This window comes from Mus musculus, chromosome 12, assembly GCF_000001635.26.
Source record: "Mus musculus strain C57BL/6J chromosome 12, GRCm38.p6 C57BL/6J".
NCBI lineage: Eukaryota > Metazoa > Chordata > Mammalia > Rodentia > Muridae > Mus > Mus musculus.
The window spans coordinates 86,507,315-86,522,041 of record NC_000078.6 but is presented as its reverse complement, the minus strand read 5'-3'; the positions used below and the strand labels follow the sequence as shown (position 1 = coordinate 86,522,041).

Below are 14,727 nucleotides of genomic sequence, written 5' to 3'. Positions count from 1 at the left end.
ACCTTACTTTTGAATGAAGTTCCTTGTGACTTTGCAAGTTATGGGAACTTCAATGCGTTAAACAAAACACCAAGAACCTGGACGCATGCGGTGCTCAGGTGGGTGATGTCCCACCTCTCAGGCACTCATGGAGAAGAACATCTCCCTGGAGAGCAGCCTCGGGGCGTCCCCGACCTCCATCAGATGTCCCAACTGTTGCTGCTCACAATGCATGCGACGCTAGGGATATTAAACCCAGGGCCTCTTGCATGCTGGCTAAGCCCTGCTCACATTTGCAATATCCATGCAGCCGGGACCCACGAGGCCTCTCAGGCACAGGTGCTCTCTCCCTGACCTCTCCAGTTATCAACAGGAGCCCTAAGAGCGATGCTGTCCAGAGGGCCGTGTACTCCAACAGACAACGCATGAACGACTCAGCAGACCTTTCCTTATTTATTAGATTTCAGATACATGGGACTGGATGGGAGATAATCCCAGGGCATGTAGTTTACATGAGGGCCGTGGGAGGACATGTCCATACAGGGGGGTGAGACAGCACGAAGGACTGCCGGTTAAAAAATATATACATCTTAAGTCATTCCAGCCACAACGTCATTATCAGAAAATAAAGCAATCTCTCCACATAGTGCTTCTCTTTGGTGCTGTTCCATGGGCTTGGACTCTGGGCCCTCCTGTCTCCTTGTCACACGTCTGTCATCCTTGCCTGCCACCTGTTTCTCATGAGTAGTCAAGTCTGGAGGGAAGGACCAGGCACAGATAGTAAAGGCTCTGACCCTGCTAGGCCCAAATGAGAGCCTCGTATTTCTCAAGCTCTGTCCATGGGAAGTCATCTGTTCACGGATGCAAAACCTGGGAGGCACGCCAGAACCATCCAGAATCTTCAGAAAGGTTAGGGAACGAGAGAAAGAGATCCCAGCCAGCACCTCCTTCTACAAGGTACAAGGTTAGCTATGTTTATATTTCTGGGTTGAAATAATCTTTATCTGAATACACACTAGCAGAGAGAGGCCTCCTCTCCATGGGTTCCAGAAATGGATATGGAAGGTAGCCTGGGTTTTTGCTCTGACTGGGGGGAGGTGGGAATAGGAGAGGGTCTCTCTTGCTTTTTCCTGTTTTGAGCACCCTGGCATCACAGATGTCTCTCATCTGGCTAGTCTTTGAACAAGTGGGCTCTACCCTCTGACTCCAGGTGCCCAGGGCACCCAGCTTCCCTACAGGGCACCCAACTGTCACTGGTCCATTCTCTTCGGCAGGTAAGCAGCCGTATGGGGTGCTTGCATCACTAGATCAAGGAGCCGAGCCGAGGTGCCCATTTAACTGCTGCTGCTGCTGCTTCAAAGCAGTGTGTCCGCTCAGGCAGCTGTGGGTGTTTGTCCAACCCTTGCTGGTGTGTTCATAGGCCCAGAAGACATTCTGAGAACTAGGTGGAATTTTAGGTGACACCCCCTCTCCACAGTGTGGCTGGGGGGAGTTTTCAGAAGCCAGGATAGCTAAACCCAGCCCCTAAGAGTTAACCCAGTTTAACACAAAAGTGGTATCTACCTTGGATCATGGGCAAGGAGAGCCCATGCAGAGGCATGAACCCCTTTGTGGGCAAAAGGGCAGGGAAAGGCTCTCTGGGGAAGTTTAGCATTAAGTCTGTGAAGTGACCAGTCTCCTAGAGGTGTCACCCGGGAGGCAGAGCCAGCAGTAGTGGCAGGTGCCAGAACGCCTGAAAGAGGGGACCCTTGCACTCCAGGAAGGGATCAGAGCAGGTAAAGCCGGAGGACTTGTCATGAAAGTGGCGTGTCCATTTTCCAGAATGAACCGCTTCATCTTTAGGACATCCTGTCAACCCAAACCCAAGGACACACACAGCATGAGCCTGGGACTGCCTTTTGGGTGGGTGAAAGGTGCATTCATGTGCCTAGGGCTGAGGGGTTTTAGGACTGCGGTGGGTTGGTGGAGCACCCTATACGACAACCAGACTGCAGGGTCTTGCCGGGAATTGACCCAGGAGGGCTGCATCAAACATCCCTGGTGCAAATGCCAGGAGGCTGCCCTCCTATGGCACAAAGCCAAGCCTTGCCTTTTTATGAGGTAAGGGAGGGGCCAAGGGGGACCTTTAGAGCTCCTTCCTTTCCGAGGTGCAATGAGACTTTCCCTCTACCGCTGGGTCTCTCTGCTATCCTACACCCCAACCTAAGCTACTGACCTTGAGAGTCCCTCAAGTGACCTCTGGTGGGGCCAGGTCCTGAATTCTCCATAGGTTTCTAGACTGGCCATGCCCAAGAGGAGAAGGAGAAACAGCAGGCAAAAAGAGCAGTGGGTACAGAACCCAACTCTTTTCTGAGCCAGTGAGTTCCGGCTGGCTGAGGTAGGGGCAGGAAGCAGGGGAGGGGTTCTTCGGGGTGGGGATGTGGCTACTCTAGCAGGAGCATCCACTGAGAACTGGGTGTACTGGGACAATAAGAAAGGGGAAAGTGGAGGGAGCCAGCTAGATGGAGGAGGAACAGAGCCTCGGGATAGGCCACAGAGACGTTCTGCCCCAAGGGACTGCCCACCGTGACACCAACACCTTCAGGAGCCCCCAATCTATGTCTCTTGGGTCCCGGGCACTAAGCACTGCCCATCCAGATACCTCCAGGTCCTAAATAGGGAGAGGTCCAGAAATGGATCCCTTGCAGGAAGGCTGCTTCCTCTGGTGGTCTCCAGCTCTAAGGGAAGTCGTCCCTGGCCCAAGCCTTAGCACTGCCCATGGAGAAGGAAAAAAAAAATTCCAAAGAAAATGCGGGTGACAGATGAGCCCCCCGCCCCTACCCTCCCCATCCCCACCTCCCCATCTGCTGTCCCCAGGAGTCTGCACATGGCCAGGAAGCAAGAAGACCCCTTCTTCTGGGACAGCTCAGAGCCCCGATGCGGGTGTGAAAAAAGTCGAGGCTGGTGGCTGTGGAGGTCTCCACTTGGATCGTGTCCGTCCGTCCATGTGCTGGGCCATCACACCTTGGCCTCCAGCATCTCCAGGAAGAGTTTGTGCATGGGCACCTTGCCCTGCAGTTTCACACTGTAGAAGTGTTGCACGGCTTTGGCGGCTGTCTGCCTCAGCAGGGGCAGCGTCAGCAGCAGCTTGCCGGCCCTCCGCGGCTCCTCGTGGCGCTGACTCAGCTCATAGTCCTGCAGCGCCTCGTGCAGCAGGTCCTGGAGCTTCTGCACCGCCTCCAGGTTCTCAATGTACATCGAATCTGTGGACACAGGAGAGGGGCAGTGTCAGCAGGGGCTGGCTGCCACCCCCCAACACGGAAGGCATTTCTGGAGTGGAGGACAGACCAGCAGCCAGCCTGTCTCTGTCTGTCTGTCTGCTGACTGACTATTCAGAGTAGAATGAGGATCTTTGATGCAGGGCTGAGTCAGAGACTGAGGAGGGTAGAACTGAGCTCAGATCTCATAGAGAGACCACCAGGAGGGCACTGCCGATGAACATGGGCAGACCTATTGGATGTCTCAGAGGCGTTCGGGGGACTCTGGGATCTGGCTGGCAGTCCCTTTTGAGTTATGTGAGACATTATATAACTTCTCTGTCCCCCATTTTCCTAGCCATACCTACCTCATACAGTTATACAGCAACAATTAAGCACCTGGGTCTTAGGAACCTCACGGCTATCACCTAACCCTGACATCATCACGTCTTCATGATGATGCTGGGCCATGGGTACCACTCACATGCAGTACAGCCACCAACCTTACAACTCAGAACAGATATAAAGGGATGGAAGTCAATGTCTAGGTGTTTGGGGGCGAGGGGAGGGTGTGCTGATAGAGGGAGCCGGCGGGGATATCGTTCAGGGATGAGTGTATCCCTTGCTTGGCCTTGCTTGAATCTGGATCCTTAGCACCATCGGCTTGGGATGCTTACAGCCCATGAACTCGGCCGGCCGTCTGAAACATTGGGATACAGCTAGGTCTGAGCAAAACAAAGGGAACCTCCCAGTCTTGTGGGAGAACTACCCAAACACTTTTTTTAAAACAACCCGTGATGCCTGCATGAACTGGAGCCTCAAAGCTTGCTGTGTGGACACAGGGCAATGAGCCAGCCTTCTGTGTTCATTGGAGTGCACAAGTTCAGAGCTCGCCTGAACCAAAGCGCCGAGGCAGCTGCATCAGCTGGCTGGGCATAGCGATGCTTGCTCATGCCCCCTGGGGATCTCCTCCCAGCCTGTACTTTCCGGAATTCCTACAGGGCTGGGCCCCAGCCACCTCTGACCCCATTTTCCATCCTGTCACCCTCCCCAAGGAGCCACAATTGGCAGGTGCTTTCAACCAAAAATGAAATAAAATAACATTGCAAGATCAATTTCTTTGCAATCCATCAGCAAGTCTGTATCAATGGCATTGATAAACTGTTAATTACAAAATCAATGGCTATGAATTTTTTTTTTCTGCTGTCAGAGAGCCCTAGAGATGGCTGGGATGCAAGTGAGTGACAGCTGGCACATTCTCAAGGGGACCCGGTCAGCCTCTGATGAGCTTTGCTCTTCTGCCAGGTACCTGAGTCACCCTATCCACTTTAGCCATGGGGGGTGGGGGCGTCTGATTGGTCTCCTAGACATCCCTTCTCCATCCAATATGCTCTGTAGGCTCCTGGGTCACTGTTCTGCCTCAGGACTGTGACCTGCAGGGGCATGTCCATCCAGATCTCCCTTCCTAGACCACAAGGTACTGGGTTTTAGAAACCTATGGAAGGCAGGAGTAAGGAGTCTCTGGTAGCAGGCAAGGGCCACTGCCATGAGTGGTTGGTAAACACCTATAATTACAATACTTGGAAGGCTGATGCAGGAGGATTTCTGTGAGTTTCGAATCAGCCTGAGATATAGAGTCAATCCCAGGCCAGCCTGGGCGACAGATTGAAACTGTCTCAAAAACTGGAGAGGCGTCAGTCCTCATTAGCTTACTAATTGCAGCAAATTACCTAACAGGAAGAGTGGAGAGAGTGTACAGAGGATGGGGAGGGACAGGGAGGACACATGGAATTCCATGCGCTGTTCGTTTACACAGCTACAGCAAAAAAGAAAACGCAACAACAGGTATTAGGTTAGGTCCTTAGGAGCAAAGCCTAAGGCAGGGGTTTAGGGTTAAAGATTTATGGAGGGGGAAGGGGAGGGGAAAGGAGGAGGGGAAAGGGGGAGGGAGTGGAAGAGGATTACAGAAGGAAAAGGAGGCAGGAAGTCAAAAGGAACAATACAATGTCAAGGCCTGAACCAACACAGATGTCCAAGGCAGACTGCTGGGCTGTGTGAAGTCTCCATCGGCTGACAATGCCTGACCTCAGGAAAGGCAGCAGAGGGTGTTTCTGGGGAGCTAACAGCAGCAAAGCCAAGTTGCTAAGGATTGGGTGTTCCTGAGATAAGAGACTTTCGGGGAAAGCCCAGCACAAACAGTGAAGCGGTAGTCTGCTGGTACGAGTGTCTCTACCTGGGAGTCAGCTTTCCTGCATCATGTGCTGGGAACACCATTTCTCATGACATTGTAACAGCAGGGACAATAATCAATATTTACTGAGTGCTCCTCTAGGCCAGGCACTGGACTGCATTATCCGAAATTGATCTTTAAAGCTCACAGGTACTTGAGGTATCTGGGAATACCTCCTACTCAAGGACAGAGCTAACCAAGGTCATGCTGTTAGTGTGACAGAGTGTGTGTGTGTGTGCCAGTATGTATATATGCCATGTGTATGCAGTGCCAGTGAAGGCCAAAAGAGGGCATTGGATCCTTTGGAGTTAGAATTGGAAGTTTGTGAGTGCTGGGAACTAAACTCTGGTCCTCTGCAAGAGCAGCCGGTGCTCTTAATTGCTAAACCATCTCTCTCTTCAGCCTCAGAGACAGGATTTGAACTCAGGTCCACCTGGCCCTGTCCAGAGCAAGAACTCTGCCACGTAGTGCCCCTGCAGTGGAATTACAATTGTATGTGCGTGTTTCTAATGTTACTCTCATGCACATAGAGACCCTGTATGTCTCTCTTTCCCCAGCACCCAGAGTACCTCCAGTAGGATAGAGGCTCCAAGCACAGGCAGATCTGCCAGTTACCCAGATAATCCAGTTGAAGTTGTAGGAAGCTTAGGAAATAGTGAATAATTTACGAACTTTTTAATACTAGGTTAAGCCACCACATGAGAAGTTGGATGTGTTCCACCTGGGTGATCTGTGATGGGAAGATTCTAAGAGTAGCCAATAGCCAATGTTCTCTGAGAATTGCATGATTGTGGCTTGGATCCTAATTCTGACTTTTTTTTTTCATATATATGGAATCCCACTGTGTAACCTTGCCTGACCTGGACCTCACTGCATAAACCAGGCTGGCTTAAAACTCAGAATAATTTACGAACTTTTTAATACTAGGTTAAGCCACCACATGAGAAGTTGGATGTGTTCCACCTGGGTGATCTGTGATGGGAAGATTCTAAGAGTAGCCAATAGCCAATGTTCTCTGAGAATTGCATGATTGTGGCTTGGATCCTAATTCTGACTTTTTTTTTTCATATATATGGAATCCCACTGTGTAACCTTGCCTGACCTGGACCTCACTGCATAAACCAGGCTGGCTTAAAACTCAGAGATCCTCCTGCCTCTCAGCCTGTTTAATGCTAGGATTAAAGGCCTGAACTTACCCTGACATCTTTAAACAGTGTTACCCTGGACAAATTTACAACTTTCCCAGCCTCGGTGTCCACATCTGTAAAATGGGATTATAATAAGAGTTGTGTACATAATGTCCTAGCCAACTTAGCAAGCTGAGCCCTCACTACTGTGTGTTACTTATGCGGTGAACATAATTATATATAAATAAATTGTGGAATAGGAACTACTTATGGTCACTTGGGCTCAGAGTGATGCAAATCATAAGAGCAGTAGACACAGACCTAACCTTTAGCAATAATCAATGTCCTTTGGTATCTGTGCAAGTCAAAGTCCTAGAAAATCCTAAACCAGTGCTGGCCTCCATGACTACTGTCCTTTGAACTCCAGGCTACCCTTGCGGGATGTAGTGGCTTAAATGGGCGCGGTCCCCATAGGATCCTGGATTTGAGCATTTGATCCCCAGCTGGTGGTGTATATAGAAGTTATGGAACCTCAGAAGCATAGACTTGCTGGAAGACCAGCTTTGAGGTTTATAACCTCATTCCACTTCCAGTTCGCTCCCTCTGCTCCCTGTGTGTGAATAAAACGCTATCCCTCCACTTCCGGCTGCCACACGGAACCTTCGCTCCCTGCTCCAGTACCTCCTCTATCCCTCAGGAATCCTAAGACAAAATTAAACCCTTTCTTCTGTAAGTTGCTTTTCATCACCAGAAAAGAAAAGTAACTAATGCCGTGTTCCGCTGATAAAAGCAATGCTGGTCATTCCCACATCCGTAAGCCAGCCCCGCCCACAGACTGAGCAGCGGTGCGGCGCTTGCGGCGCTTGTTAGGCTCCCACAGAACCCCTGAAGCCCTCTGAGGGTCACGTGCCACCCTTACCTGAGTTGGCGAGGGCCAGGGCCTTGAGGATCATAAACTCTTCCTTCTCTACCTTGAGTTTCTTGTACCTGCGCACCAGCTGCAGGATGGCTCGGTAAAGGTCCAGCAGCCCTACCAGGCGAGAGTGTTCCTCATCCATGATATAGTCCTCGGCGTATGCCAGCTTGTCATCGTATGGGAGCGAGCGGTACACGATGCCCAAGATGAGAATCTCCATCCAGGCACTCTGCAGCAGGCTCATCTGGTCCCCAAGTGTCAGACTGGGGAAGCCTGCAGAAGGGGAAGAAGCCAATGATCAGAAATGGTCCCAGGGGCTTCCTTGGCGCTTGCTGGAGGGCAGCCTCAAGGGAGGGTGAGCTGTGTCCTTGCATCCTCAGACCCAGCTGGAGGCAGGGGTGGGGAGTAATGGGGGGAGCCCTGGGGGTGCCTGTTGCTATCCCCTTAGTCAATCAGTCACACTGGAATTCATGGAAAAGACTTACATAATAAGAGTTGAGTCAATATTGACAGTTATTATCACCATGCCCATTGGGTCTAGCTAGGTCTTTCCCAGCATGGGGAGACAACACTGATTAATAAGGTGCATTTGTAATTGAAGGAGCTGCTGAATTAATAGCAGGATTTGGGGGTGGCAAGATGGGTGTCTCCAACATACTGCAAGCTCCAGGAAAGCTCTCTGCTTTAATACCAGATCCTTGCAGCCAGGAAGGTGGATTCAGTTGCCCATGGCCTGGGCCAAGGCTACTGGGAGGGCAAGGCTCCAAAGACAGCCTGTGCGTACTCTGGCTGCCTGGACTGTCGTCACTCTGCCTTGAGAAGACTCAGCAGATGTGCTCTGGACACTACTACTCAGGAACGCGACCTCCTCCCTCCAGAGAGGGGAAATGGGAGCTAAGAGGGTATACTGGCTGGTTTTGTGTTATCAGTTTGACACAAGCTAGAGTTATCAGAGAGGAAGTAGTCTCTTGAGGAAATGCCTCCATGAGATCCAGCTGTAAAGCTTTTTGTCAATTAGTGACTGATGGGGGAGGGCCCAGCCCACCCATGGTGTGTGGTGCCATCCCTGGGCAAGTGGTCCTGGGCTCTATAAGAAGGCTGAGCAAGCCAATAGGAGCAAGCCAATAAGCAGCATCCCTTCATGACCTCTGTATCAGCTCTGCCTCCAGATCTCTGCCCCACTTGAGTTCTGTCCTGACTTCCTCCAACAATGTACCATGATTTGTAAGTGTAAGCCAAATAAACCCTTTCCTCCTCCACTTGCTTTTCGGTTGTGGTGTTTTGTCACAGCAATAGAGACCCCAACTAAGACAGTAGTCTCTAGAATCAGGACACTGCTTTGTCCAATGTGCTATGAAAGATTGCCTGGGCTTGACCCTGACGGCCCAAATACTAGCTGTGGGTGGAACTTGATTAGGGCATGTAACCTCTGCAAACCTGGACCTCTTTGTCACTGGAATGAACAGATGAGCGGTCCCAAGAGCAGAGTGTGCTTTAGAGTGGCTGGCTGTGCACTATACGGGAAGACAATTATAGAAAACATAAGCTCCTCTTATTAATGGTGAGACAAAACAAAGGTCTATGTCTGCCAGATGAGGATGACACACCGAGACTGGACTGTGTGGACTTGATTTAGGCAAAGTTACCTAACAGCATGATTTATGAGAAGCCAACAGAAAAGGGTAAGTTTCAACCATCATAACCACTAAACAGGAGGCAGTAAGTTGGGGGGGGGGGCTCACGCAGGTTAGTCAAATTTTAAGCATTTATTAAGAGAAGGGGATAGCTGGACATGAAGGATATAGGCCTATAATCCCAGTACTTGGGAGGAGCTGGAGTTCAAAGCCAGACTTTGTCTCAAGCAAAACAAACAAAACAGGGCTGAGACTATAGGTCATTTGTAAGGCTATGAACTCAACTCCCAGGAAGAGTCCACCATTTGCACAATGTGCCGTGTGCAATTTGAAATCAAGGGATTTGTTTCTGGGTAATCCCTGCCAGTGAAGGAATTTGCTGGAGTAGAACTTAGCCCCACCTAGTCACTGCTCATGGCCTGAGGATGAATGGCACGTGGGAAGACCTCACACCACTTCTGGCATACAGTAGGCCAGCATCCCACTGCCAAGGATGACCGAGGAGGCTGCCAACATCCTTACAGTCATTATTTCTTCCTTCTCCTCTTTGGATTTGCCCAGTTTCTGGATGACCTTTAGGGCCTGTGTGGTCTCTTTTTTTTTTCTCGTTACCTACCCAAGATAAGTCGCTTCCCTCTTGAGGGAACCTGAGGTTGAAGGCCAATTATCTCGCCTCCATTTTCTAAGTCCAACCATCATGGGCCTTTGTCTTGGATTACCTCCTAGCAGTCAGACTCCATGGGTGACCAATCACGGAATGCTTTGGTGACATGCATCCTTGGGACTGGGGGTAGAGGACACAGGACAGAACACGGGGGTTAAACTGTGTATCTGCCCACATTCTCAGTAGTACCACGGAGGGTATGTGGCTGCGGGGATGGGGGTAGGGGTGGGGGTTGGGAGGATGGGGCAGAAAGCTGGAGGTAATAAAAGATAGATAGAAACGGGCATCCAATTTCCCTTATCAGGTCCATGAGAGGCTTTGGGTGACATTAATTAACAGATACCAATCAGCTGGCGTGGGAGGATGTGGGTGGGGAAGAAGTGGACCGCACAGGGAGGGGCAGTCTCCGAGCAGAAGGACCGACCGAGGAGGGAGGAGGAGGCACACAGGGTGAAGTGAACAGACAAATGAGCTGGAAGGCATCAGGCATGCTGGGAGTGGGGTACTGCCAGGCTCTGGGCATGGGGACAGGCTGGTGAGGCTCATCTCTCAAGGCATGGCCTCTGCAAGACTGATGGCTTGCCCAAACCATAACTCCCACTGGTGGAGATGACGTCACAGTCACTAAATGTCACCAACCAACGGGGTGACCCACACCTTTTATCCCAGCACTGGGAGGCAGAGGCCGAGTGAATCTCTGAGTTTGAGGCCAGCCTGGTTTACAGAGTAGGTTCCAGGACAACCAGGGAGAGTTACCCAGAGAAACCCTGTCTCAAAAAACCCACCAAAAAATAAATAGACTTTTAAAAAGAAAGAAAAAAATTCAGAAGACTTTTGGACTGGAAGGTTCTGAGAACATGCAACCCGTATCGATGCTAACTAAGGACAGTCCAGGGAGTGAATCCCTGCACAAGCAACCTGGGGGGCTGAGCTCTGAAGGGAAACTCCCGAGCCTTAAGCTTGCCTTCCTACCCACCCAGCCTCAAAAGCAGTCACAGTGAAGGACAGACAGATGCCACAGCCTGACCCTGGGACAGCAGGAAAACAACCTAAAACATTTGCTTAGAGACCCCATTAGATCCCCTGTAAGAGGCTGGAGTGCCATGGGAAGGGGTGGGGGCACAACAGCCACCTGGAAATTTCTAGGCTGCTGTGGGAGAGAACGTGCCGAAGGCTTTACTCTCATACCGCTGGGCCGGCTGGCTGGGAGGTCTGAGCAGCGGGCTCATCCCTGGGAAAGAGTCCCTTCCTCCTCTCCAACATCTGAGAGGTCCCCAAAAAAACGCCAACACACATGCGGCCTCCTAGCCACCAGGCAGCAGCAAGTGCGTGCTGGCACTACTTGAAACCATTGGAATGCTTTCTAACAGTTGAGAAAAGAAACACTACAAGAGAAAACGGGGATAGTCAACTCCAGGAGGGACCAGGGTGGAGGTGAGGAAGGGGTTGTTGCTAGCTCACATGCAGAAAATGCCAGGCAGGAAACTATGGAAATGTAATGTGATACATGTATTATTATATAAATCCAACACGGGAGGGAGGACTATTTATGTAGATGTGCAAAGACACATTGGAGGCACAGACTCCAGAGCCAACTACTGGTCAAAGTAGTCACTCTGCTGGCCACCAAAGGTGACCCTAGGCAAGGCCACCTTCTGTCTCTACACTCCCCTGTCAAATGGGGCCAACAGTGCCCATGTTAGAGGTGCAGAGGTTAAATGTGTGCGCACACACATAAGACTTATTGGTCTGCTTAGCACAGAGGAAGTGCTCAAGTATTTACTATCATTGGGTGATAAAGTAGAGTAATAGAGTGTTAAATGCGAGCCCATGAGGGGAGGGAATACACCTTGGCTGCTGGCTCATCCCCCCCACCCCCCAAGACTCCAGGCTTTTTGCGTTCACTTCTGTTACACCTGGCATTAGCAGAGTAGATTCTCCAGTCGTGTAAAACACAAGCAACTTTGGGAAAACACCCTCCACTAGTGTTTCCAATCAGGCTGGGCCTTGAACAACTCATCGGGATCTAGGCCAGCAAGGAGGAGAAAGTCTGAGAGAGGCTCAGGTGGCCAGGGCTCCGGACCAGCAAGGCTGGCCTGCCCTCCCTGCAACTCACCCTGGGTGGTTCTGCCCAGCCCAGGACCCCTGGCTCTCAGGTCTCCTCCGTATGCGCCTCAGCCCCAGGAAAACTGCGTTATCTGCACCAGTGGATCTTATGACAGCAGGCCCCCATCCCCCCACTGACACTATGTGCTCCTAGAATTTAAAAGAAAAAAAAAGGCACATAATTTGTAGCAAGTGGAGTTCATAATCTGCTAATTTATGATGGTCTCTGCCGACCTGGAGGGCCATTAGAGAGGTAATAAAGGGAGATGTAATTATAGGATCTGGGGCCACTTCAGACACAGCTGCTGCTGCTGCGCGGGCAGCTCATCCTTCATCCAGCCAGACAGCGGTTCCCTGGGAGCAGGCTGTCCAAAGAGCCTCCCTGAAGTGGCCTCTGGGGATCCCCCTTGCACACAGCAGCCTGGGCTGGGGCAGCAGTGGTGACTCCTGAGGAAGGGCTCTGCTGGCCAAGGTGGAATCCAGGCTGCCTGGGGAGGGGCAGACAATGATGCAGGAGACTGAAACTCACTGAGTACTGCCAGCAGCCTAGCTACAGCCGCTGCAGGCTCTGACTCTCATCTCTGGCTCCCATGGGTCATCCCCCACCCCCACATCAATCCAGCTGTTCTCTGATGTAGCCAAGTTGTGTGTGCTGCCTCCCAGGCTGTCCCACAAAGCCACCTCGGTTGTGAAGCATCAGGGTAACGCAGTGCACAGCTATGCTCAGGTGGACCTCATTTTACTCACTAATGGCCCCAGGTGCAAGAGGAGGCACCGGGACACAGGCACATAAAGGATAAATAAAATCTAGAGCAGTGGGATTATAAAAATACAGTAGGTATGGGTTTCAGGCTTCTGAGCTTGAGGCGGGGGTCTCCAATCATCTCTGGTCAATGAGTGGGCACGCCTACAACTTTGTCTAAGCCACATCTTGGGAGAGACCCACGGTCCCAGGCTTACTCCACAAGCATGAAGCACCTTCTGTGTCGCTGGTTGCAGACTATAGGATAAAGACCCTGAAGGACAAGCCACAGTCCTAGGCAGTCTGAAGTCCTCCCTTCTCAGTGTCCCTGACCAGAATAAACAGACTCAAACATGGTCTTGGGGTAGGCTCTACTATATTAGCCCTCTAACCAACCTTCACTTACTCCCTCTGTAAGCCTGTCTTCCCTGTAATCAGAAATAGGATTCAGTCAACAGTTTAAAAATAAGATACTAGACATGAGGCTAAGAGAGATGGTCACTAGGCAAGGTCACTTGCTGCTCCTATAGTGAGAGCTCAGGGTAGACTCCCAGTACCCACATGGAAGATCACTAGCATTTGTAACTCCAGTTCCAGGGGATGACGCCCTCTTCTGGTTTCCTTAGGCACTGCATGCACACAGTGCACAGGTTGATATGCAGGCAAAACACCTGCCCAAAGACATAAAAGAAAATTGTTTCTAAAAGACACTTGCTCTTTCTTTGCCCTTAGTGTGAGGTTTACAACCAGCGGCGGGAGACCCTTATTAATTAGCTTTACCTTAAACACCTGAAAGTCAAGTCCCAGTGATTCAACATGCAAATTTATGCAAAATAGGCATGAGGGTATGGGACAAGCAAGCAAGCAAGCAAGCGCCTGCTTCCTCTCTGGCTGGCCTGGAACTGGCTATGCAGAACAGATTGGCCTCAACCCTTTGGCTAGCCCACTGCCTCTGTTTCCAGAGTTCAGAGATGACAGGGGTGAGCCACCACACCAGCTAGTGCCTCTAATCCACAGGATTTGGAGATGAAGTACCGGGGTGGTGAAGGCTTGTGTCACTCTTAGAATCCATGACAACCATGGCGGGTATGGCAGTTCTGAGTGTGCAACATCCTCCTGAGACTCCTAGTGGGGGCTTCTGTGGTTCCCATTTTACAGATGGGAACAATGAAGCTCAGAAAAAGCTTACACAAGGTCACCACGGGCAGAGCCGGGACAGGAGCCCTCCTTGTCTGGCTCCAGAGCCTATGTACCCAGAAACCACCCTACTCGCCTATTCCTCTTACTTGGCATAGATGTGAAAACCATCTGTAAGACGTAGGACACTCCCTTCCTCCAGGTGTTACGCAGGTAAGTAAGGGCGACAAAAGGAATGTCCAGGAGACCGCCAGGTGTCACTCCAGAGTCATCTCTGTACCTGGACCTGTCTGACCGGGAATAGTAGTCTCTAGGGCTGTGCCCAATTTGGCTTGGGGTTAGTGGAGCAATCCAGGCTGAGGTGTCTTAAGCGCCAGCCTGATGCCACATCTGTGCTGAGTCAGCACAGGCCGGATTTCAAAACTACGGAGTGTATAATCCCAGGAGACTGAGCATCTTACAGAGGACGTACTAGTCAGGCTCCTGGCACACCCACTCAGGGGTGAAAGAGCCTGGAGTGGAGACCATGTCAGAAACCTCTCGGCTTCCCGAAGCTTAGTGTCAGCAGCAGCATCTCCTGTCCACAAGTTGGTGCCTTCCAGTGGGACCTGCGAGCCACTTGAAGCACCTCAGTTAACTGCTGTATCCACAGGCCAGGAGACCTCTGCTATGTGCTATGCTCATCTTTAAGGGCCACAGCTGAGGGAAAAAATAACTGCCCACAGAAAGAACCCATGTGCCACACAGCTAGGAAGAGGCCACAGGAGAGGGGCTCGCTGCCAGAGCTTACAGCATGTCTCCCACACAATCCGCAGGGGCAGGACTTGAACTGTACAGAGAAGCCCCCATGTGAGGGCAATACGGAATCACATAGGCGCCCACTGTTCACCTGGACTCAGCCAGAGGTTTACAGTAGGGCCTGGGTCCAGACAGTGAAAGGCCCAGGGGCCTGAAAC

At 51.2% G+C, this 14,727-nt stretch overlaps 1 protein-coding gene across 5 annotated transcripts in view; it reads right to left on the bottom strand.

The window, feature by feature from the left end:
* Positions 1-413: 413 nt before the first annotated feature.
* Esrrb (estrogen related receptor, beta) overlaps positions 414-14,727 on the bottom strand; it is a 160,512-nt gene continuing 146,198 nt past the window's right edge. For all 5 annotated transcript variants that reach the window (NM_001159500.1, NM_011934.4, XM_006515881.2 and 2 more), the window contains 2 exons: positions 7,492-7,761; positions 414-3,221 (listed from right to left, as the gene is read on the bottom strand). In NM_001159500.1, coding sequence (NP_001152972.1) covers positions 2,977-3,221; positions 7,492-7,761 — 515 coding nt within the window. In that variant the 3' untranslated portion in view covers positions 414-2,976. The remainder of the gene's footprint in view (positions 3,222-7,491; positions 7,762-14,727) is intronic.